Source organism: Misgurnus anguillicaudatus, chromosome 5, assembly GCF_027580225.2.
Source record: "Misgurnus anguillicaudatus chromosome 5, ASM2758022v2, whole genome shotgun sequence".
Lineage (NCBI taxonomy): Eukaryota > Metazoa > Chordata > Actinopteri > Cypriniformes > Cobitidae > Misgurnus > Misgurnus anguillicaudatus.
In genome coordinates this window covers 12507080-12533806 of record NC_073341.2, presented here as the reverse complement: position 1 = coordinate 12533806, position 26727 = coordinate 12507080, and the positions used below count along the sequence as shown (strand labels likewise).

At 34.4% G+C, this 26727-nt stretch overlaps 1 protein-coding gene across 1 annotated transcript; it reads right to left on the bottom strand.

Annotated features, from left to right (window-relative positions):
• Positions 1–1849: 1849 nt before the first annotated feature.
• Positions 1850–26136, bottom strand: ube2d4 (ubiquitin conjugating enzyme E2 D4). The gene is made up of 7 exons (XM_055167971.2): positions 25833–26136; positions 18084–18147; positions 17227–17258; positions 16136–16213; positions 15940–16045; positions 9181–9274; positions 1850–4901 (listed from the first exon to the last, which is right to left on the bottom strand). The coding sequence occupies exons 1-7, from the start codon at positions 25854–25856 to the stop codon at positions 4856–4858; spliced, it is 444 nt and encodes a 147-aa protein (XP_055023946.1). The 5' UTR covers positions 25857–26136; the 3' UTR covers positions 1850–4855.
• Positions 26137–26727: the final 591 nt, after the last annotated feature.

The window sequence follows — 26727 nt, the reverse complement described above, 5'->3', positions numbered from 1 at the left end:
TATTAATATTGAAAAAATGTAATATTAATAATATTAATATTGAAAGAATTTGAGCAAAAATGTTGGGGGGGGTGTAAGATTTCTTATTAAATTGATAAATGTCACAAGCCAAAAACCTTAGTGGTATTAATAATTTACTTTTCTACTACATACACTGTAAAAAGTAAAAGTTGGATCAACTTAAAGGCGCAGTGTGTAATTTTTAGAGGCATCTCTTGACAGAAATGCAAAATAATATACAAAACTATATTATCAGGGGTGTATAAAGACCTTTCATAATGAACCATTATGTGTTTACCACCTTAGAACAAGACCTTTTTATCTACATACACAGAGGGTCCCCTTACACGGAAGTCACCATTTTTCTACAAAAGCCCTTAACGGACACATTTTTTTACTATGTTGTCTCCGACGATGACATGTTTGTCCAGTGGCGGCTACCGTAGCTTCTTTATGTGTTTCAAAAGTGAGGGGTGAGCAGTGGACTAAGCCTTTTGTTGCAATTCGCAACCTCACCACTAGATGGTGCTAAAATTTACACACTGCACCTTTAAAAAATTGCTTCAATAAAGGCTAAAAAAATTAAATCTAACTTTAAAGCGTAACTAAACCCCTGGTCAGAGCCTGACTCCACCCACTGGCAATATTTGAAAAATGCAAGAAAAGTAGGCAGATCCCAACGGAGATAGAGGAGACGAACTAAGCTTGTACCAAGCATGTGGTGAGATCGTCACAAGGGCGTTGTGAGCTTGAACCTGCTTACGTCACGAGTTACTTTTTGGACCCAACATCCAATAGGAAAATTCAACTGCAGTAGCCACCGTTCAACCTGAAGAGGGCAGCACTCAAACGTTTTTACACCAAATATTGTAGTATTGAAACACTTTACATCCAAATGTCAAAAAACTTACTAAAATCAATGAACAGCACTAATAAAGCATCATTCTTACAGATCATTAACTAAAAAAAGTTGGTTAAGGGTTTAGTTACTCTTTAAGTGACTTTTAGTTAATTTTAAGTGTTATCTATTGAAGTGATTTTTTATCTTTAAACCTTAAATGTTCACTTAAAATGAGAACATTTTAGTAAAAAAAATGAAGTCTGTTTTTTCAAGTTGAGCCAACTTATACTTTTTTACAATGTAATACATAAATCTAAATGCAATGAACCAATGTACCAAAAATATATCAACAGTACTGTTTTAAACATGAAATATTCAAACTCTGTAGTGTTGACTACAAAGTATGTGAGTGGAAGGGGAGCGGCAAAAACTTCCAATTTCATAATCGCTCCATGCTTACCATTTCCTGCTCCTCGCTCCATGGAAAATTTGCACCTAATTACTCCACTAAACCTGTAAATATTCATGTTTTTTTTAATTCACAAACCTCTGTGTAAAAGATGTATTTTTATGTAAAATTAATATGCAATATAAGGAGAAAAACATAAATGTGCTTTATTGGAGCAGTACCATTATCTTAAGGAGATATTTTTCATGAGATTTTCCAAAATTAAAACACTACTTAGCTAACAGGCTTTATGTTTTAGATTATGTTCAAATTTAAATGGTGGCTTGTAAACAATTTAAAATCAAAAATTTTGTCTGTATTATTTGTACCCCCATCAAAATATGCTTATCCAAAATGCCCCAACTGTTGATGAGATTAACACCCATGGTTGCATTATGGGCTGTTAACATGAGCTGTACAACAAAAAATCCACTCCTCGCTCCAAGCAAAATCAGACCGCTCCATGTCTGCTCCTCTCAGATATTCTGGTGACTACAAAATACATTGAATACAGATTACAAAACTACTGGTGTTGTTCATACAATAAATTCACAAGAGCGTATAAAACAAAAGGAGCTTTATTCACTAAAGTTGACACCTTGGAGGTTAGTCTCAGCTATACTGAGTCTGGTTTTCATGAGAGAGCAGGTTAGATGACAGGGCCTTTATAGCACATACAGTTATCAAGAAGAAATTATGGCTCTGTGTGTGTTACACAGAAAAGTACAGTACCTATCCAATAGTTAAAACCCAAATCCAAATGTAAAACACAAAGGTGAACAATACAGTACAGCTGCTTATACAATGATGTTAAGGCTGGAGTTTTATTGAAGGTCTCGGGGGAGGTGAATGGACAAAAATATCCCTGATATCTTGCAAATAGCTGCGGGAGAAGGTTGTAGCCCACCAGAGTGCAAAGCATGCATACTGCCTTATAGCGCAATCTCATAATAATGTTGTAGCTCGAATTGCCAGATGAACCATTATACAGAACACGACACATAAATCCAGACCGAATGCATTTAAGCCAATAACTGGAAGACAACAAATAAATAGCGAATAAATAAATAAATTTAAATGTTCTAAAAGACATGTAACCATTAAGTAATGAAAAAATCAGGTTAAAAGATGGCACCTAAGCCTTTGAGTCAAGCTAAGGGAAAGTTGGCATAATTTTAAACATTTTTAAAAATGTAATAACAATTTGACACAATGGAAACGATGTCCTCCTAAAGAAACAATCAGTCATTTACTCACTCTCATGTTTTTAAAAACCTGTATATCATTCATTTTTGAGAAACACACAGAGTTATTTACTAGGGCTACATAACAACTACACTGTAAAAAAAAATCTGTAGAAATTACAGTATTACTGGGTATTACTGGCAACTAGCTGCCAGTAACTTACTGTAGATTTTACATTTATGTTATTTACTGGCAAGAGTTCGTTCAAAGTTAAATGAACATGAAACATTTTCAGTTTTTATCTTCTACAGTAAGTTACTGGCAACCAGCTGCATAATTACAGCAAATTTTTTACAGTGTAGTCGCAATTAATCATTTGCAAAATAAAAGTTTTGTTTACATCAAATACGTGTGTGTATAATATATATATATATATATATATATATATATATACACACACATTCATGTATATATTTAAGAAATATTTACATGTCTATATACTTGTATATATAATTTATATTGTATATAAATACTTAATATATACACATATTATTTTCTTAAAATTATACATGCATGTGTATTTATATATACAAAATTATTATACATACACACACACACACACACACACACACACATGATGTAAACAAAAAATCTTTTATTCTGCAAACGATTAATTGCGACTGTAAGCTGCTTATTTTATCAGGTGGTTCTTTGCGTCCGTGTCATGAAGTTAAAATCCTATAATGCAATGCAAGCTGTTGATTATCCCTTACTTAACAAATCAAACATTATTGTAAAGCTATACTGAAAATAACTGCAGTAACTTGAGGTTGAGTAAACGATACACTATTCCTTTAAAAACACATCCAAAACAAAATCTGACACGAATGTCTTGTGTGGCAGTACACAAATATGGTGATAAAAATGAACCTGACAACATTTAGCCCTTTTCAGGGAGTCTAGTAACCTAGTAAAATAGAGGCATGGGCTTTTCAAGAGCAGCACCGGGGGAAAGTGAGATGTTCACACTTTTCAACAGAGATCATTCAGAGACTTTCTAACCTTACAGCTTCTTCCCTGTTGGGTGTAAACATCTTGATAAACAATAAATCTACAGTACAAGTACTTTAGTCTAGCACCTGCGCTGGTCACATTAAACGTACCATCTACTCAGTTAGTTATATTAGTAACTACAGTAACAAGAGTATCTAAAGATTAAGAATTACACTCTTGCAGATAGATCTGTAGAAGAGATAAACGCTAAATAAGTGAAAAATATTGCATTCATACGCTATGACCGACCCTTTGCCTGCAAATATGAAAGGGGATTTATCAAATTTGGCAGAAATGGTGGCGTTTTCTTATTTTTCTATGCCAACGTTCAGCATTTTTCTCCCCTATTTTGTTTCTTTTGCAAGCAATTGTGGGCGAATTTTTAAGACACGTATAAAAATCTGCTGATTTCTAAAGCAATTTTACAATAATTATCAAAACAAATACGTACACATCTGCCATATCATGCACATGCAGCTGAGGTGAATATCAAATGAGTTAAATCTGAAACAGATTAAATGAAAAATATGTTGAAAAGAGATATGAATATAACCAACGAAACGCATTTAAAACAGTTTAAATTAAAAATGTCAAATATTTCCCTTTTTTTACAGCACAACGTTGTAGACCAGCTCATCCATTTTTTGACCGCAGCCTGTCAAAATGTCCATTTGCTCAATTACATTTAGCTTTTAATCACATTCATAGTGTTTCATGAAATGTCATGACTTGAAGTTGGCTGGCGGAGTCGCAAGCGAGGTCTGTTTTTCTTTAAAACAAAGTAGTTTTACATTCTGTCTGAATCTGTTGAACTGAGTCAAATGTGTCAATTTTAGTACCCTAGTCAAAATGATTCCCATAAACTCCAATGAGATGACCAGGCCTGCCTCACCAGCATTCCTTCAACTTCCTGACATTTCATCATTCGGCAAAACATAATAGTGACATCAATAAGAGCACATTAACAGAGATGACAATTAAAGAATGGCAACATTAACACGAAGAAAATACACAATAATAACAATAATAGAACTAACAGTAGTACAAGTCTAACATCCTGGGTTGTGGTACCCCGAGGTTTGTCCGGTTTGACAGTTTTCCTGGAATATTCCAGGTTAGGCCGCTCTGACACTGGGTCTGGGAGAACGGCACATGACAGCGGATTCGCCAGCCTCCTCACCTCCGCTTTCTCCTGGCTCCTCTCTCCAAGGGTTTGTTGTTTAGTTGTCCCCACCCCTCAACATTCATTTATTTTTACTCCTCTTGTTAAAAGTAAAAACACGTTTCTTTGTCCTTTTGCTTCTTTAGTGTTTTAGTCACAGGCACTCTCACATGGCGTATTTTTGCGTCCATTCTCTTGCTAGTCTGTTGTACCTGAGGACAAAAAAAGGCAAACACCCTCATGTTTTACAGCATACATTTGTGTGTCTACAGAAATATGTTTACGTGCTACTGAATGGCTTCTGCTCTGAAAACCCAGCATTTGTTATGATTTGCTGTTTTAAACATAAAATCATCCTACATAATGTAAAGAACAGTCTGTAAACATCAGGACTGGCAAAAGATTAATCGCGATTAATTGAATACAAAATAAAAGTTTGTTTTTGCATAATATATGTGGGTGCCCTCTGTGTAATTACTTTGTGTGTGTGTGTGTATATATTAGAGCCCGACCGATTTATCGTTTTGCCGATTTTATCGGCCGATATGAGCATGTCGCAGATATATCTGTATCGGCGTATTAGCCGCAGATATGAAGCCGATATGAACGTTCCTTACAGAACACATTAAATGCTTTTGAAAGATGTAAGTACTTGTTTGTCCAGCAGAGTGCGCCCTATTGGTTGCTAATGGTGACCCAGATCACTCACTGTAGTGACACCAGCCACTCCCCCACCCCCTTCACTTCAGTCAGTCTCTCAGTTCAGGTGGCGCCCGCGGCAGTCACGCGGTTTCTTCAAAACATTTTACACCTGGTATTAAGACGCGCTTTGGTCGATTGGATTATAAGTGGACGAGAGAGACACATTCCTGTTTACATTTGGTGGTTTTAATCAGTCTTTTTTGTCCACTTGCGAGTTGTTTCAAACGCAAGCGGAAGAAATGACGCGAGGCGGAGAAAGGACGCGCTTAAACTGACGCGCAGTCTGTGGGAGTACAGCTGCTTGTGCTGTTACATGCTCATTTCAAAGCAATTGATTAAATAAGCTCGCGCAACTTTACACCCTTTCTTAAATAAAAGAGGCGGAGAGCAGACGCTTTAGTTTTATAAAAGTTTAAAGTCCCGGCAGAACACTGTGGGTTCGTGTTATAAAAACGTTGTGCAGTACATTAAACATTAGCCTACATCAGTATCTGTTGTCAGTAATTCAAGCATTGTCGTCTTAACGGTAAGTTTTTAATTAATTTGTGAAGTCCATAACTTACTCTAAAGCTAATAAACAATGACTTTATAAGTTTTCATTTTTTAAAATAAGCCCAATATAACATTATTCTTGTCAAAACTGACAATGATTTAAGTTATATGTATTTTGTTTTGTTTGTGTTTTAAAGTTATTTATAATAAGTCAAATTTACTGTTTTGTGCACTTATATCAGAATCATTTTGGATAATAAAGTTTATTGTTAACTTGTAAAACACACCTGCCTATATTACATGTCTTTGTCATGTCATTTTAAGTGTTTGATCACCACATTTGTGGTGTGATCATAGAGTGATCATTGCAAAAAGTATTTATATATAGTATATTCTGTTAATGTATATAGTGTATTCTATGTACAGTACTGTAGTAGTATAATATACTGTAGTATATGTGTACTGTACTATAATATGCACATAATGAATATCGGCAGATATATCGTTATCGGTCTTTTTTTACTCTGTAATATCTGTATCGGCATCGGCCCCAAAAAATGCATATCGGTCGGGGTCTAGTATATATATAAACACAAATAAATAAATAAATAAATAAATTTATAAATAAATAAATAAATAAATAAATAAATAAATAAATATATATATATATATATATATATATATATATATATATATATATATATATATATATATATATATATATATATATATATATATATATATATATATATATATATATATATATACATAATAAATATATAAATACCCTCTGTGTAATTACTTTGTGTGTGTGTGTGTGTGTGTGTGTGTGTGTGTGTGTGTGTGTGTGTATAAAACACAAATAAATAAATATAAATATATATATATAAATATATATATAATAATATATATATAAATATATATATAAATATAAATATATATATATATATATATATATATATATATATATATAAATATAAATATATAAATATACACACATGCATGTAGGTATTTAATAAACGCACGCACACACACTTTTTATATAGTTTATATTATATATAAATTAAAAATATATATACATAAATAAAACATTTTCATTTATATATATACACATAATAATTACACACAATACACACGCATATATTACGGAAACACAAACTTTTATTTTGTATGCGATTAATCTTTTGACAGTTCTGGTAAAATATAACCTTGATATATTTAATATCGAACTCAATGAGTGAAATCAAACTTTGATGATCCTAATCTCACCATCAGATTATGAGACTTTCGCCTGGAATTTGCAATTCGTCCTCCATCTGTGAGTGTGTGTGTGTGTGTGTGTGTGTGTGTGTGTGTGTGTGTGTGTGTGTGTGTGTGTGTGTGTGTGTGTGTGTGTGTGTGTGTGTGTGTGTGTGTGTGCACGCACGTTTAACATGAGACGCGTTTCAGAAAGCAAGCAAACATAAAATCTTTTTGTTCTTGACAGGGCACATACAAACAAAATGATCTCCACAGATCATTTTTTCCACTAAACATTTGTTTATGTCTTAGGTTTATGTATAGATTAGGCAGAAACCAGGTCCGTGCTTCTCTTAAAGAGACAGTAACCTCAATTAACCTACTAAAGTCTGTGTCATTGATGTTAATCAAACAATCTAAGACAAAGAGAAAATCACTTCTGTAGCTCTAAAAAGAGTTATTATATTTAATTTATACAATAAATTATTCATTTGATTTGATTTCTGTACCTAATGCTAATTTTAGCCCTTACTTAATGTGTAACTTTGTTCTTTTTATAAATGTTTGTAATTTCTTTATTTTTTTATTGTCATTGTTGTACAATTGTCCTTGTTGAACTATTGCTGTTTTTATGTTTGCTTTCATTATTCTATGTTTGATTATAGTAATGTTTGTCTATTTTGGTTTTATTTAACCCTGATAAGCCCCTATTTTAATCTGTATACGTTAGAGTTCCCTGGGGGTAAAAATGACCCCAGAAATCATGAGTGATTACAAAAAATATATACATTTTTAATGATAAAAATAATATATAATTTTTTGTTTGTTTACTTCTCATCTATACATTAATGCTGTGTTTTGGGAGATATGAAGTACTTTTGTACCTGTTTACCACTCAATTCCTCAACTAATCCATTAGCTTGCCCGTAAAATATCAATTTTCTATGAAAAATTCACATAAATTATGCTCTAAATTTGATTTAAATTGTTTTTAGATATTGATCAGATGTTATGTGTTGAATTCGACCATTTGGTGTTTAAAAAAAACAGTTTTCTGGTTACAGTTTAGGAAATAAATCATTTTGACCAGCAGATGCCCATAGAGACCCATTTATTTTACTGGATGTGGCCAACTGCTCAACATCAATACTTTAATGAAACATTTTGTGAATTCATTTTTATATAAACATTAGAAAGGTCAAATAGTGGAATTTTTTTTAGTTTTTGATGCATTTTGAAATGTCTGTTTTTACAAAATGCCACTGAAATTTGACTAAATGGAAGGGTGTCCGTGTGTGTGTGTCTGTCTGTGTGTCTGTCTGTCTGTGTCTGTCTGTCTGTCTGTCTGTCTGTCTGTCTGTGTGGGGGTTGGCTTATGTGGTTTACAGGGACATCAATAGTGTATAATGACATGTTAACTATGCTATAACCATTGTTTACGAGGACACAGGAAGTGAAACGGTAAAAAACATACTAAATGTTAGTTTTTCATAGATTAAAAACTGGCAACAGGTTTTTGTGACATTTCGGGTTAGGGACTGGGGTATGTTAGGGGAATAGAATATAACAGTTTGTACAGTATAAAATGCATTGCGTCTATGGAAATGCCCCCGTAAACCACATATGCCAACATTTAATTTATCTTATTTTTTGTCTTAAGAATGTTTTTGTGAATCCGGCCCCAGGTTACAAAAATTCTTCAAAATATCTTCATTTATGTTTGGCAGAATAAAGAAATGTATATAGGTTTGGAACAATTTGAGGGTGAGTAAATGATGACAGGATTTAAATTTTTGGGTGAACTATAAAATAAAATATATAATATAAAATAATAATATAATACTACGTCTAATATTTAAAATGTACTTATTCATTAACAAAGCCAAACAACCTCTGTTAAACAATCAAACTGCAGACAGATAAACATAGATAAAGATAATAAAATGGTTTCTGATTCAATAGCTGCAGTGAAATAAACGTTACAAGTACTCACAATGTCAGATTAATCAATCAAATCAAGTGTGATTTCACATGCGCATGTAAGAACAAGTCACTTACTTTTCTCTGTCTGCTTTATATGTATGTGCGATCTCAGGTACAAGCGGGTCGTCTGGGTTTGGGTCGCATAACAGGGAACAGATGGACAACAACACTACAAAAATGTATGAGAAAAGATTAAATACAGAAAACTGAAACATCAATACAATCTCTCACACAGCTACTGTGTTCAAGCAAGAGACAAAGTAAAGTTTAGGTATCTTAAACAGTTCAGGTACAAAATTAATTTTGGTGCTATTTATACAGTAGTTCTCAAACGTCTGCATTATTGTGCTTTATACCACGGGTCTGTTGAATGCTGCATTCTGATTGGCTGAGAAATGTTCTATGGGCGTTGATTATTTTTCTGTAAACCGCACACCTAACTTGTCAAATGTCCTAAAAATAGGCGCCAGAGCAATGTTTGTGGTAACCGTGGTATAAGCGAAATAATTGACTCCGGTCCTTTGAATTATTTGAAAATAATGCTTCGCGTCGTGCCGCATTACCACCTCGGTGTGCATTATTTTCTTATAATTCAATGGCCCGTCGTCAATTATTCCTTACAAAATTGGTGAATAATGCACTCATACAAGCTTTTCAATGAATTTAACAACTTTAGCCACAAAATCAGATTGAACTATCATATAAAAAACACCACCGTACTTCAACCATATAAAAAACTCTGTATAGAAAAAAAAAATAATAATACTATACTGGTCATTTTGTTTTCTTTGCACACAAAAGTGTTCTTGTTGCTTCATAATATTATTATTAAGCTACTGATGGCACATGGATCCTTTTGTCAATGTTTTTCATTCTTTTCTTGGCTTGATTGTAAAAATCAAACTGCAGTGTATGGGACAGTCACACGCCTTCCAGTCAAAAATATCTAAAAATGTGTTCTGAACACAATCGAAAGACTTGGTGGATTAGAACAACACACGGGTAAGTGATTTAAAATTTCATATTGTGGGTGAACTAATCTTTTAATGGAATCATTAAAGATCCAAAATGGTCCATGTGATAATGAACCAATGTTTACAACACTGAGACACATAATTTTATGTCTCACTCAAGCATGTCTTTGCTTTTCTTACTCACTCTCTGTTTGCTTGCCATAACAAACAGTTTCCCGTAGACTGATTTAAACTAGGTCATTGCTTAGAACAAAGAGTAAACACTAAGGTCCAACAGCATCGCCCACACTGGCATCAGCTATTAGTCATAGATGCCAAAGATTTACAGTACCCAAAACAAAAAGTGATTCCAACAAACGCTCATGACGCATGAGACTATTACAATTGAGCAATGTTGCCTTTAAAACAAACAGAAAAACACAGATTATTTGTTTGCATACCGACAAATGTGCCAGTATGTTACACAGCGTTATATACAGAATAATACAGTTCAGTATTCATATCTCAAATATTTATGTTCCACGCAATAAAACTTTCACGGCGAAAACATACATGGTCTTTTGCGTGCACTTCAAAACTTTAAGAGTGCTTTCATACCCGAGTTTTCTCTCTTGGTTCGGTTCGTGTAGGCATATATGAACACAGCAATCATGCTTGAATTTACACCAGAACAACTGATCTGAGACCACCTGAATGAGGTGGTCTCGGCCAATTGCAAACAAACAAAATCTAGAACGGTTCGCTTTTGGTGAGAAAACAATCCAACCCAAAGCACCAATAAACCAGGCTGCATCAGCTGTGAAATTATTGTTATTTAAGCAATATCGCTCGAGTAGGAGTGTGATATAGCTCTATATCTAATTGTATACTAAACTTGTACTTGTTTTTTAATTCATATTTAGTGTCTTTTGTGTTGTTATTGTTTTGGCGCGAGGTAAAAGTTAATAAAACTACTTGTATAACGTTACTATTGCTTTCTCATTTATTCTTAACGTGATACGAGCACTCGATTATTATTATTAAACTTTGTTCTTGTCAGTACTATATAAAACGGTGTTTTATAAGTGTCAGAGATATGTTTTTGCATGCTGCTTATAAATATATCAGTGGCGATATCTCATAACATGTTTTAATAGTCAGGTCACAATAAAGTAAATGATCAATGTCCACATTTAAAAGCTGCGGTGCTTACCTGCAGTTTCACGGTGTTTTCGCGTTCTGGTAAGAAATATAGCTCCAGAAAAAAAACGAGTGTTTATATTCCTCTTTCCAAGTGTTAATAATCCACACGATGTGACAAGACATTTCTCCCATTAACTTTAACGTAACATCCAAGAGCGCTGATCTTTGACAGAATAACTTCTGATTGGGGATTCACAGACTGATTTATGAGCTAGTAAACTAATGAGACACACACACGGAGAGTGATTCAAACAGCACGTCTGTGTTTTTCCATTCAGAGATGAGCCTGCTTAGGACCTCCATTCACTAGGTGGCGGAATAATACGAAAGGTGAAGCGGTTACAGTGCCGATATCAGCACAATATCGCACAGGTCTTAGCCAATCAGATTCGAGAACCAGAAAGAACTGTTGTATAAAATTATTTATATTTTATTTAGGGCTGTCAATAGATTAAAAAAATTAATCTAGATTAATCGCATGATTTCATGAGTTAACTGCGATTAATCGCAAATTAATCGCACATTTTTATCCATTCTAAATTTACCCTAATTTAACACTTTTCAGGTTTTTAATATTCTAATCATATATACATATATAGATGCTTTATGCACATGTATGTTAACAACAGCCTGTTTACATTTTAACAGAATCACCAGCCATTGTTTTGTATATGAATTTTCAGAAGATTTTTCTTTCTCCATTTTTGTTTGCTGCTGCATCATTTGTGACCTGTGCTGGCAAGTTGAGTCGGAATTAGCAAATTTAAAAAAAATAGTTGTTCATATTTTGACATTCTCTATTAAAACATAGAACAATGCATGATTTGTTGAAATATAACAAAATATGACAGAACTACACATGTTTGAAGTTGAAAGAGTCAAATTACCACAAACATTTCCACATCCATACATTATATTACCACATCAATACCTTCAAATCACTGGTAAAACTAATAGATTTAGCACACACAAAGCAAAAACATCATCAATGTATGTTCAACTTTTTTTCCTTTTGTTTGATTGACATTGAGACAGACTGCTTAAAATCTAAGTGATCTAATATAATGTTACACATCAGATAAGTTTTACCCAACAGTTAACCAAACATTTACTTAAAACATAACAGATTATAGAGCCTACCTGCGTAAATTCTTATCAAAACAGATATTTGTAAAACTGTAATTTTGTGTAGATGTCTATATATCCAGGTCGCGCACTCGCGCGTCTGTGTGCACGCACTTCAGATATCAGTCAGTCAGCGTGAGGGGATCGCTTTTGAGTCTTGTCGCTCTTAATAACTCTTTAACATTAATCAGGTACCGAACTTTATCTCTCTTAATGACTCTTTTAACATCAAGCAAGTCCTGCAGTCTATTTTCTAAGTCATGCATAAAAGCGAAACCAAAATGAATTGAGACGCATTTTTGTATTAGATTAAGCATTAGGAGGACGGTAACGTTACACCTCTCAGACGTATAAATAAAGATCATATCAGATGTCCAACGAGCATTTAGAGCATTGGATTTGGTAGACAATTTGCTTAATGTTCTTATTTCTATGAAAACCTTTTACTCATTTAGAGAGAGTCACATTTGTCTGCGTCTCTGTTCATTCAACTATGGGCTGGACCAAGGGTCAAACAGAAATTGCGCGTTGCGTTAATCTCCGTTAATAAAATGAGTGGCGTTAAAATGAATTTGCGTTAACGCGTTTTTAACGCGTTAATTTTGACAGCCCTAATTTTATTATTATATCAGTATTACTATGTCGCACATGTTGTGTTGCTTGGCAACTATTATGCCAAATCAAATTACTTATTATTATTATTTGGTTATCACTACAATTGCTTTTATGTTCTGGGGTCTCATTGCTTCATGAACATTTCAAATTTCGTTGTGCAATGCCACTAAAAAAACAAAGCACAAATTTTCATTTTAAAATGTCTTCTAATTGTCTTCTTCGCAATAGGTACATGGTAAGAATGTTGTACCATCAAAGCTTTGATTCCTGCTCAATGCAATAAAGTAATATTACAGCAATATAAACAGATACACTGTGACCAATGAAAGGAGAGATTACTAAGTTTTTTTAAGTTTGGAAATATTGCCTTGTGAAAGCGAACCAAACCAAGAAGAAATTGTAACATTGTAATGACTGAAGCCCCCGTTTCGATGTTAGGGTGTGTTCACACCAGACGTGAAAGAGGTGGCAAGCGGGAGTGATTTACAGGTTAAGTCAATGCAAAGACGAGAATAGGCATCCTGTGGTGAAGTAAGCACGTTCCTGCGCGAATTGAGCTGAAAATGTGGAAAAAATTTGACCTTTTAACCAATCAGGAGTTTGCTCTACGTGATTACAGGAAGCGAGCTGAGGCAGAAAAACAAATCAACAATGAAGGACAATCATCATCTCTACACGAGACATCTTCGTACTTTTACAGGAATTAAAAGGATCTTGTTTGGAAGAAAGTAAGTGAGGATGTCGAACAATCTGGTAAGTTTACTCAATTTGAGCTATTTAAGCCCCTCCCTTGACGCGAATTTACACGTGAATGTCTTGAATCACTAGAATGACTAGAATTTCACGTGCAACTTTCACACGCGAATGAAGCGAGTAAACTCAAAGGGCTCTATCTTACAACCGGCTCAATGCAGCGCAATGCGCGACGCAAGTGTCTTTCGCTAGTTTCCACCCTAATTTTCACGTTTAGCGCCGCGTTGTTTAAATAGCAAATGCATTTGCGCCCCCTTTGCGCCCATGGGCGTTCTGGTCTGAAAAACGAGGTGTGTTCAGGCGCATTGTTGGCGCGTTGCTATTTTGAGGCAACTAAAATAAACTACGCCATTGAGCAACAAATACGTGGTCTTTAGTCTAAAGTCAATTGCGCTATATGTTTTATGTTATTTAAAGATCGCATTAGTAATATGCGCCTATAATCGGGAGGACAACGCGGGTTTGCTTATCACAAAGTACATAAATGCGCAGCAGCACAAAAATGCTTTTAAATATGAAAGATTATAGGATTGAATTTAAGAGATTATTATTGAGTCTCTTAGACATATTTATAAATGAGGACTGATTATGAGACGTTAGAAGGCGCAAAGAGCTGCTTTACCTGCAGCCTGATAAGTAAATAAATGCTTTGCTTTAAACAAATGCATCTGTTTTTAAATGTTTTTTTTAATGCTACCTCACGGATTTATTGTATATGATGACTCTGTACCTGTGGATATGGCGAGATGAGAAACATTTGTAAGTAATGCTTAAAAAAAGTCTTTGCTAAAAAACCGATGTCCAAAGTGCTGAAACGTGAGGAGAGCCGTTTGTAATTTCTTTATCTCCTGTTTGTTACAAATAAAGTATTTTTAGAGTACAAACCTTATCTTACATACTTGTAAATTATTTTTTGATGATATTGGATAGCCAAACATTTAAAGCAATTACAAGCCTGCTTTTTACTTCCATGACTAAAAGAAAACGGGTTTTAAAGGTTTTAATAAAAAAATAACAATTTCAATATAAGGGAAAAACAACACAATTATTTAACATTAATCTTAAACTGGGGATCTTCTACCTCCGCTTAGTTTTTCAGTTTACAAAGTCCGTCATCTAAATAGGGATTAGACATAGCGCCAGCGCAACTTGCTTTTAAAGGGAATGAAAGCTGTGACTCTCATTGGTTTACTGCACGTTACGCCCAAAATACTCCCATTACAATAGGACCTACCCTTTTCGACCATGCGCTCGGCGCAAAAACGATTTTTCCCGTCGTTAAATTAGCAAAAGTGGATTCGGACACGCCCATTTAGACGTTGCGCTGTGCGCTTTAGACAATGCGCTTAGATCGTTAAAATAGGGCCCATCATGTTCAAGCGTCCAACCACACGCAAATTTTTGCCGCCTCTTTCGTGTCTGGTGTGAACGCACGGTAAGTACTTTCAGTCGTAAACATTTCAGCATTAAAAGTCCACTGTGTAGATTTTTTGTGGCATCTACTGGTGAGATTGTGAATTGCAACAAACAATTCAGTCCACAGCTCACCCCTTCCTTTTGAAACGCATAGAGAATCTACGGTATCCACCTGCCACAGGGCAAACACAGGGTTTCCCGCAGCACATCGCAGTTCAGGCGGCCCGCCTAAGCTGGGAAACCCTACCGCCTTAACTAGGTCATCCAAAAAAAATAATTCGCTCAAGTGCATCTCGGAGAATAGTGCAGACGTGCTTCACACCCAACGGGTTTGTCTTTTTAAGGTTTAATAAAAGCAATGTCAGATGAAGGTTAAAATAATGTACATTCTACTATTAAATACACTATTTTATTTTACAATTAAAAGCTCTCCGTTTTGACACCAAAAGCTTTTTAGACTCTAAAACTTATTCATTTAGTCAGTTTACATTTGTTAGTATGTGATTCAAGGCTCTGTGCCTGTGATAACTGCCGCAAATTGAGCATTCCATCCTAATCCAGTGACAGTATTGTAATATATCATTAGAGAGATTTATGCTTCCTGCCTGGAACACAACACTTCATTTCCTCTTACTTTCAGTGGTTACCATGGTGCTACAGCGAGCAAGGCTGTATAACACAATATCCACTCGCTTCATTCAACTCTATCAATAATTTATTTATTAATGCATTTGTATGTTGTTTATGAAGAAGACAGCATTAAATGTACCTTTGGAAACAGTAAGTGCAGGTGACCATTGAGATCGTAGGATATCCAGGCAAATACTCCCGTTACTGTTAATGTTGGGATGGTAGATTTTTGTTGTAAATGCAACCTGAGGATTCATTCAGATTACAGCAATGAATAAACAATGTTTATAAGTCTATATCTACTAAACACACCTGAATGTCACTAAACAACTGACCTTTGGTGGTTTAAAGGGATAGTCTGTTGGGAAATGAATTGTAAGAAAGAATACTCCTCCTTGATACGGACTGTCATTCTAGAAGAAATCAAAATGTTTTGTTAATGTTTTGTTTGTATTGTATGTATGGACAGGTTGATGGCTACAATTTCGTTGTACTTGTACAATGACAAATAAAGCATTATCTTAATTGTACAGTTTATAATGTTTTTTACACAACTGCAATGATATAAAATTAAAGGGACAGTTTACAAGAAACTAAAACCAAACCTGCATAAATTACACAAATAAAGATATTTTGAAGAATGTTCAGGGGCACCATTGACTTCCATTGTAGGAAAACAATGCTATGGAAGTGAATGGTGCCCCTGATCTGTTTGGTTACAAACAATCCTTAAAATATCTTCCTCATAACTAGCGCTGCCTCACGATTAGTCGTGACTAATCATTTGCAGAATATCATTTTTTGTTTACATAATATATGTGGGTGTACTGTGTATAATAATTATTTATAAACACACACACACACACACACACACACACACACACACACACACACACACAAAACAAATATAAATATTTATTATACACATTATTTTTTAAAATTATACATGTATGTGTGTGTATTTATATATACATAATTATTATACACAGAACACACACATATATTATGTTAATAAGAATGTTATTCTGCAAACAAAGTCATTTTTATAGGTTTTAAACAACTAGAGTGTGAGCGAATGATGACACAATTTAAATTATTATCCCATTAACATAATTCAAATATTTAATTTAAATGATTTCATATTACATTTTAACAATGTTGCATTGTTTCAAAGCATCTTTAAATAAATGAAAAGGAACCAAAGAAACAGGAAAATAATTAAATTAGGTGTTAATATAAAAATACATTTATATGCCAACAAACCACTTTAAATGTATAATGTATGTAAAGGTCAGCCAATCAAGCAGGGGTCGTTTCCATAAACATTTAAAAGAAAAGTAACCGCACAATATATACTACAGTTAATAATAAACATTTATTAAAGAGTGTTCATTTGAAGTGATTTGGAGAGAAATTGTCTACTTACCGGCCCCATTATTGTTGCCTGCCAGTGAAACACTGAAAAAAAAGTTTGACTATATAAAACCAATTAACAAATAACACTGAAACGAGTTAAGAACTTTCTGAGAAAGTTTCATTTGTATTATTAACATCAAAATATTATGTAGTTTTGATTTTAAAGTATTATCTCTTAAAATGCACACACTTTTAGAAAAAAAATTTACTTTGATGAAGCAAATGATTCCTTGTTGAACAAAGCCAGATCTTATTTTTACCAACAATACATCTCATTCCAGTGCCGCTGGGATGACGTATTTTGCAGGCCAACCTAGACGCAAGAGGGACACTGGTTCTCTCGCAAAAAAGCCCACTCACCCCTCCCATACACCTTTGGATTATTGCAAAATTATGCTCTTGCGTTTAAAAAAGGTAAAGACACTTACACATTTTGTTCAACTACAACATTAATAAAAGTTGTGTTCATCTGTGAAGACTTTTTGGACAAAATGAGCAAGTGTCATTAATTTTTCTTATTCTTAAACACAACACTTATTTTTTTGGAATAATCCAAAGGCCCATTGGAAATATGAATAGGCTCCCCTGCAAGGGAACCAGCGTCCCCCAACATCCGGTTAGCCCACAAAAATACATCATCCGTGAAGCACTCTAAATTACTGTCAAACTGTTTAAATACCAGGGTTATTTTTCATCAAAAGTATAGTCATTCAATTTTCTCCATTTGTTTTAAAAAAAAAAAAGTAAGTCAGGTTATTTTTGCTTTTTGGTAATCTGTTATTTTCATGGGAGATTTTCAGCGTAAATGTGTGTGAACACTGATCCAAACATCTAAAATGTAAGAAGTCTTTAATTCTTTATACTCACGGTCTTCTCCGACTGGTCCGGCTGAACACTGGGCTGGCGGATCTCTCTGTAGGTCTGTTAGTTCCTAAAGAAAAAGGCATAACACATAACAGTCATATTCTGAACTAATCAACATATGAGCACCCTCAACTGTAGATAACCTATAACATGTAATCCAGTATTTAACAACTTGGACAGAACATTCTTACCCATTTCATATGGCTAACTTAGTTGAAATCTACAAAAAATTTAAGCTACATGAGCAAAAAGTTGCTTTAAAGTAAAAATCTGACTTTTTGTTTAAGTGCTATAATTGGGTCCCCAGTGCTTCTATCAACCTAAAAAATGTAAAGAAAAATCAACCCAGTAACTTAGTTTTGGTAAACCATTCTCTGCAAGTATGCGAAAAAAAATGGTCATTGAAATCTGGCTCCCCTTGTGACGTCAAAAGGGGATAATACCGCCCCTTAATCTGCACTATCCAACCACGGCACAGCCATTTAGTGCAAAGATCAGCTCATTTGCATTTTAAAGGACACGTTTCTTTGCTCACACCTACAAAGTGGCAAATTTAACATGCTATAATAATTTGTCTATATGGTATTTTGAGCTAAAACTTCACATACATACTCTGGGGACACCAACGATTTATTTGACACCCTAAAAAAGTCCCCTTTAAAGTTACAGAGAGAACATAGTAATTGTAAACTAAATATTTTATGGTGCAAAAACCTTGTCTAACATAACATTTGGACTGCCATTTATATTTCCAAGCTGGACTGGTAAAAATACGTTAAATGTTACATATGAATATGACTGATTTAAAGGTAACTTATAAAAGAGTACTTACTGTAGTAGGGTTGTGCCGATATTCGGCTTATTTGCCTATTCATTTTTGTAACTATTAATAAGCATATTATTATTATGACCCCATCATAGTTTCACATCTACGTTGTATTTAAAAGGAACAGTAAGTAAGAAATTTATATCAGTTAATCATAAAATGGCCCTAATACGTCACTAGACATTAAGAAATCATTTTCATTTTAAATACTTATATCACTGACAACAGTGGTCTGGCCAGGATATTGACATTTAAAAAGTGAAGTTGCAGCCCTCAACTGATGTTTATGTTGTCATGTTGTGTATTGGCCACCAGTTGTGTAATTGCAGTACCAGTTTTAGCCACAAGTTTTGTGATTGCAGTACCAGTTTTGGCCACAATCCTACATACTGTTCCTTTAAATAAGGGCATGTTTATAACTGTTCTGAATCATTCACCTGAAATAGGTCCATTTCATCTCTCATTCCCATTGCCGTGCTATTGTTAATCTCTTAAGGTCCCCCTGATCGAGTTTTTATTTTTGTTTATTTGTCTATGTGGTGTTTTTATTATGCATTATTTGCAAATTCATTTGCAAATTCATCATTCAACACCATTTCCTCCATAAAATTTGAGTTTTCCAAAGACAGTCTCATTCCCGTGGTTTGAAATCGCATCAGTTTCCTATGTAACAAACGTAACCAATCACATCAACACATTTAAGCGGGTGAATCAGATATTTGAGCAATAGATATTATGTATGGATGCTGCATAGACTTTGAAACGATTCCAGCACATCTGCTTCAGCTCTGTTTCTGTGACGCTCACACATACAGCGTGAATGCACTAAACTGTTAACATCAGCGCTATTTTTTTTACTCCAAACGCGCAGTTCATGTATGCATTGTGTGAAAACGAATTTAGTAGTTATTTGTCATATACAGTATGCCTAATACAAGATACACACATTTGTAACAACATGAAGAAGATGAATAGCACATGTGGCTTTGCATGGTTAAACGATATACATCTATTATCATTTAGGGTGTTCTCACTTTTGTTGCCACATTAATGGCTGTATGTTAAGTTATTTTTAAAGATATAATAGATATACTAAACTATTTGCTGAAATGTGAGGGGTGTACTTACTTTAGTTACTGTATATATCTATAACCCCATTCACACAGACCTTTGGTCCCAGAAAATACCTGTAAAATTGCCAGACAAGCGTCTGTATGAACACAAACTCGTCCCGTTAATCTTCTGGGATCGTTGCCAGAGAGGACCTAGTCAGATACACGGAAAACCCTCTGTGTGAACAAGAAGCCGAAACGATGCCGTAATGGGCGTGTCGTAGTGAAGACGCGCGTGTCATCACAACAAAAGTTATGGTTTAGCTCTTTAAAACTAGAGATAACATGCATATAAACATTTACCACGAGAAATATTGCAAACTAGATTGAAGCAGTTATCAGGAAATGATAAATGAGACGCATAAACAACGGAGATCATTCAGCAGCATAAAAGAATATCGCGTGACATGCTCATTTGAGCTATAATAAATGAAAATTCCTGCGCGTCATCCCAACAATATCGTTCAGCTCCTCAAAATGCGGGTTTTAAATGCATATTAACAATCGTGATGAGAAATGTCTGAAAACTGTATTAAAGCAGAGATCAGGGAGCTCCTCAAATATCCACTCAGAAGCTGAAATCATAGAACTGTGCATTCACGCACTCCTTTATAATCTTATCATAAACAAAAATGCACGTGAGTTGTTTCTGGAGAGAGAAATAATAAATAATATGCAAACTTCAGACGCTGCGTAGAAGAGAGGGCAGGACTTTCAACAGATCACGTGTCTTTCCGGGACCATCAGATGCCGGCTAATCACGGCAGTGTGAATGAACAAAAAATCTAACCATTCCGGAAAAATCCAGGATGCCTTTCCCGTGTATTTTCCGGAATGTCTGTGTGAAAAGGGCTTATGGTTTGAGGTGGTACGAAAAAGTGGAGGCAGGGACTAATTTGCATATTCATATCTATGGTCTGGGCTGTGTGATTAAGTAGAGTTGGGAAGTTCCAGGCACTTATTTGCATATTATTAGATACGCATATACTGATTGATGCGAGGGTGAAGAGTTATATTCAAGTTGTTTTAAAAGCATGAAGGAAAAACATTGACATATGTTATTATAATACTTAAAGATGAGTTTTAAGTGATAAGATTATCAACTACGGGGGACTTGAAGGGGTTCTATTGCTAGAAGTTGCTGTGTGACTCACAGTGCCTGAAAGGGCTCTCTAAAGATAGACGTAGAGCTGTCAGCTGTTCACCAAAAACACTCTTAATAACAGGACACGTTAAACACACACACATTAACTTATTATGTTAAGCAATTTCAACTTGTTTTTAGAAGTTATGGCAACTAATCAGTAGTAAAGTCGCAACCATGTTTGCAACGCTAAAGCAAGACTTGTCAGATACTGCGCATGCGCAAACGCAGCGACTGCCACAATGAACAGGTACAGAGCCCACCTCCAGATGATGTCAGTCTTTATTGGTTGACGATTGTGTCAAAGTCAATTTATTTTTATTATTATTATTTTTCATATATTTGCATTAACAAATTTCCTTCAAATTTATTAAAAACAAGGTCTAATATGCTTAAAGGCATTAATTTCGAACCTTTTAGTGACAATATAATACAATTTTGAACATTTATTTTAAAAAGGTCTAAAAACTGTAACTATTTAAAAACACCATATAGGGCTGTCACGATTATGAAATTTGGCTGACAGTTAATTGCCTAATAAATTGTGACGATTACAACGATTAATTGCCTGTTTTGGGACTTTGACGAGTATGACAATTAATTGTGTTTTATTGCTTTGACATTTTATTTGCATATATTTTGTTTGTTTGTTCATGAAATATTTTTTTACATTGTTGTGATTATTTAAATTAAATCTCTTGCAAAATTTACATGGCAGTAAATATTCATTAATTTAATATATCTTTAAAAAACTTAAATTCTTTGTAAGAAAATTGAAATAAACACAAAAAAATACTACTAATAGAAATGCAATCAAAATAAACTAACTATACTAGAACAGGCCTTAAATAGTAGCCAATCCTACTAAGATCATATTAGTACGGGACCACGTGTCTGTAGTGGCCGCAAACAAATAATTTCCTTACAGTTTCTTAAGAAGAGCATCCTATACTTCCATAAATTTGGATTTGCTGTTTTGGAAATGTATGTTTTACCTTTTAGTTCATACTACTTATCAAAGTTTTGCAACATTTCTTTAAATGCAGTCTTTTCCACTGTATTGAATGGCTATGGCTTTGCAGTGTATAGCATTACACTCTCAGTTAAGGAGCGCCATCTGATAGTGTTTCATTTATACAGGCGCTGCAGCTCCCCCTTGTGTTTTAAAAGAGATGTGCAATCATTGCGGTGATCTGAAATCATTGCGATGAGGTCAAACAATCGCGATGAGACCTCACACCATAGCGTGTTTTACTAAGATAAAGAAAAGCCATGATGGCTTAGTTAGTTTTTATTAAGCATACATAACAAAACATAAATAAACTGCATTTTAATAGAAAATTATAAATGAAACATTTTTAAAAGGTAGAAAACTCGGTAATGAGAATCAAAAATCTTTTCACTGCAAAAATATTAAGTAATCTGTTAACCTGGTAGCCTTTTCAAATGTGTTTTTTGCACCCTTTTTGCAGATGTGTTTCTTTAAAAAAAATCTAACTTAATATAAATATCTGTGTATGCGTAAGCAGTCCCTTAAAGGTGACATAGAATGATTGAATGGGGTATTTATCCTTGTTCTGTGATGTGACATGTAGACAAAAGTGTTTTTGTTTGGGTCTGTAATGTCTTAGAAGCTTCCTAAAAACCCCTCTCAGATAGCTCTATTAGGGTGGGGGATTTTAAACAAGTGGTTTTGCACCTATTTGGCTCCCCCTACTGGCTTAACTTGCAATCTCATTACTGATTGGCTGACTTTGCTGCCACACAAAAAATGTAGCCAATTATTTTAAAGTGAAGGGGCAGTTAGATGCCTGTGATGTCATAAGCATCAGTTTTTCAGATTGGGCTGTTTTCTGGCTGACATTTCTAAAAGAGGAATTTCTATGACACTGAGATGTTTAGAAGGTCTAGAACTTTTTGTATGTTTGTGAATGCGGGTAGACTACCATTATTCAACAAAGACAAGGTAAAAATGGTTTTTCCTTCTCTGTCCCCTTTAAAATGTTATGGAGGATAAGAACAAAAGTCATGGACACTTCTTTCGTCCACTATTTCTTCTTTTTTATTAAATATACTTTTTTCTTTTTCATTATTTGTCATTTGAGAATATTTAGTAACATCCAATTATTATTTTATTGTACTTGGCAGAAAAAGCAATAAAATAATTCATTCCTATTAGTGTTGTCAAAATTATCGATATTTCGATACATATCGATACTGAAATTTTAAAACGATTCCAATACTCGTGTCCCGCGGAATCGATACTCCGAGACGAGCTGCGAGTTGTTTTTTATGTAACTCTGCAAACACCAGCTGCGCGCTCTCGCTCTCGAGTCTCTTTTTCTTTTAAACGGCACCGCCCACTTGCAGTCTCCGGGCTGCAGTGATACATACATGGAGACGCGCACACAGTGCACGTGAATGCAGTGCTCCGCCTCCTCTCCTCATCTCGTTCGCTCTGGTTTAACAGTACAAGAAAGCCCAGCAGTATTGCTGTGTTGAGGTTTTTTCAGATGTGAGTCAAATAAACATGCGAACCCGAAGTACACAAGTGAAGTAAGCCAAATATGCGTTGCTAACGGCGCTAGCAAAGCACTGAAGGACCGACACGCCGACGAGAGATTGATTCTCATCCCAAAATATTAATTCTAGACTTACCAAATTGTTGTTGATATGCATGTTGTCACGTTTTGCCTGTAATGACCCAAGTTAATACAATCGCCTCACAGTTATCAGTCTTAGGAAATTAAACAGCATTTTAGCTAAATTTACCCAGATACTGTTGTGCTTTAAGTTCACAAAAACATGTCATTTATTAACCCTCATGTCGTTCAGTGAGGTATATTTTCACATTTACACTAATCTGTTTATCATATAAATGTTAATGTATTAACATTATCAAACAAAAAGCAATGCATTTGTTTAAGTGCTTGTTTATTTTGTTACTATGCTAATGCTCACTAGAGAAAAACTGAGATAATGCTGCTAAAATTATTCTTTTTTTTTTACCTTGAATGCCATTGCTCTAATTTATTTTTTATATTTTGATATATTTTATATTTTGCTTAAATGTTTAATATATCTGCTGTTTATATGTTCATTTATTAGTGTGTTATATGATTAGAATGTTGTCCTGTTTTTAATATAAAGCACAGCAATGAGATTTGAGAGCGTTTCTCCCTTTTCAGAAAAAGTATCGAAAAAAGTATCGGAATCGAAACCATTGACATAGTATCGGTATCGAACCAATAATTTTGGTATCGTGACAACACTAATTCCTATGTTAAAATTATTATTTGTGCAAGGTAGAGAACACAATTATGTTTGTATGATCATTTTTGTTGGGTTATCAAATTATGTGTTATATTAAAAATCTTTACTGCCGTTATATTTTAGTGGTTTCATAAGAATGAACTTGTAATCTGGCTACTTCCAGTACCGCATCATGCCACAAAGCTCAGATCATCTAAATCTGGTCTGTTGACAGTCTGGTGCACTCATACAACCTCCAGTCACCAGATGTCAATCCAATAGAGATTCACACAATGAATGTGGAATAATTGAAGAATCTGAGACATTTTTGTTGATGTTACAGAAAAACAAATGGGGTCCAACCTGCTCTATGCAAGAAAATAAAGTACTAATAAATTGGCTGATAAAGGTGTCTCATGTCCGAACTATAGGCTATATGTTGCAATAATACATATATAATGTTGTGCATTTTTTAGCATTTCAAAAAAGCTTCAGATACATACAAAAATACTTGCTTATTTCTAAAAGTGGCACCAAAACATACTTAAAAATGATCACCGATACAACAACAAAACATAAGATACTGTATCAAGGCAAAGCTATCATTGTCTATTGTTGACACTCTTTAGGTACCCATTGTTGATGTAACATGACATTAGACATAAATGGCTGCCCTTAAAAAACAGTGGGATATGGATGTAATATGGATTAAAATCCAGAGGGAACGTTTATTGTTGTTTGAGTTTTAATATAAATGCCGGATCAGGCTAAGAAATCCCTGATAGCAATAACCAGTTTCAATGTGATTAAAGTCGCCTGTTATTTCGTGCAGGGTGGCGAATCTGTTAAAAATACCCTCCGCTGTCCTAGTGCCCTATTTGCAGCGCCATATATGGACACACTGACATTGGGGTTCAGCATTTGGCAACTTGAAGCAGTTGTTGTCCATCACGCATGCGCATCAGATGCGCTTCTCTCATATGATGACCGACAACTAAAATATGTATTCTAAGAACCATTTTAACATTTCAGCAACGTCTGGTGCACTTACGTAACACAAATTATTCATGAAACCCCCGTCAAACCCCTAGTCGTATGTTAATAACAGTTACATCTAACGATACACATCCTTATTTCACAACATCGCATAACGATAATATAAGTTGCCGTTCCCAGATTGCGCAACGCGAACGCTCGCGATCAACCTTGTGTAAATAAAGCGGTTTATAAAAAGGGAGCAATGAAAATAATATAATGACTAGGAAAAACAATATTCGACTGTCGAGTACATACATCCACCATTCGTCTTTGTCTAACCAGATGGGAACAAAAATGAGAAAAGTGCGACTGCTTCACATTTACAAAGGCCTATTATGTGGACAATTACCGAGGCAAACACGCAATAAACACAAACTCACCTTCTGGATTCTTTTCAGCGCCATTTGCTCGCTTTACGACACACTGTTTGATCCAGTTGTGGTACTGTTGGCCTGTACAGTTTGGATGAGACCGCTGCTGTTGTCTTTCCCTCACGGTGTCACACGTCAGGTTTATAAAAACACAAATACAAAAGCTCAGATTTAGGCATTAACGAAACTAATTAAACACTAGTCTCTGGTTTGAGTGGTTTGGGAAATTGTTACCCAGTCTAACCTCACTGACACTTTCTAGTGCACAACTAGACATCAATACAGTGATATCGCGATAACTGCGGCGACGTTCGGTGACTTCGCGCATATAGAGCTGTGAATCCTGGGAAGTGTAGTCCTATCGATGTTACAAATACGTATTGTGAGGAAAATAATATACGTAATGTGAAGAAAGTTGTGATACAGAAACTGACAAATGTAACAAGAGACAAATAGTCAAACAATTGTGTTTGTACTGCTTGAATCAAAACAAGCACGATCATCACCACTGAAGAAACAATAAAATACGTATTTGCTGTGACAGGAAAGCCAACAACTCATATTAACTTCAATCATAAAAGAAATAAGTTATCTCACTAAAATATTACTAAGCGGTAGACCTATATTTTATTGCTAGAGTTTTTTATGTTTTTAATGCGCAATCGAATAAATTGAAAAATATTGTTAGACGTAGAAAATTAAGAAAATCACACAAAAAACATTTAGATAATCAAAGTAAAAAAAACATATTCTTTTTAGATTAAAATATGAATTATTTTTAGATTGTGTTAAATTATTTATTTAAACTACTGTACAGCAATAGCAAATTTGAGAGTTAAATAAAAAAAGAATAGCGAATAGAAAAGAGTAGAAAAGACAAAATGGAGATTTTAAGAACATATTT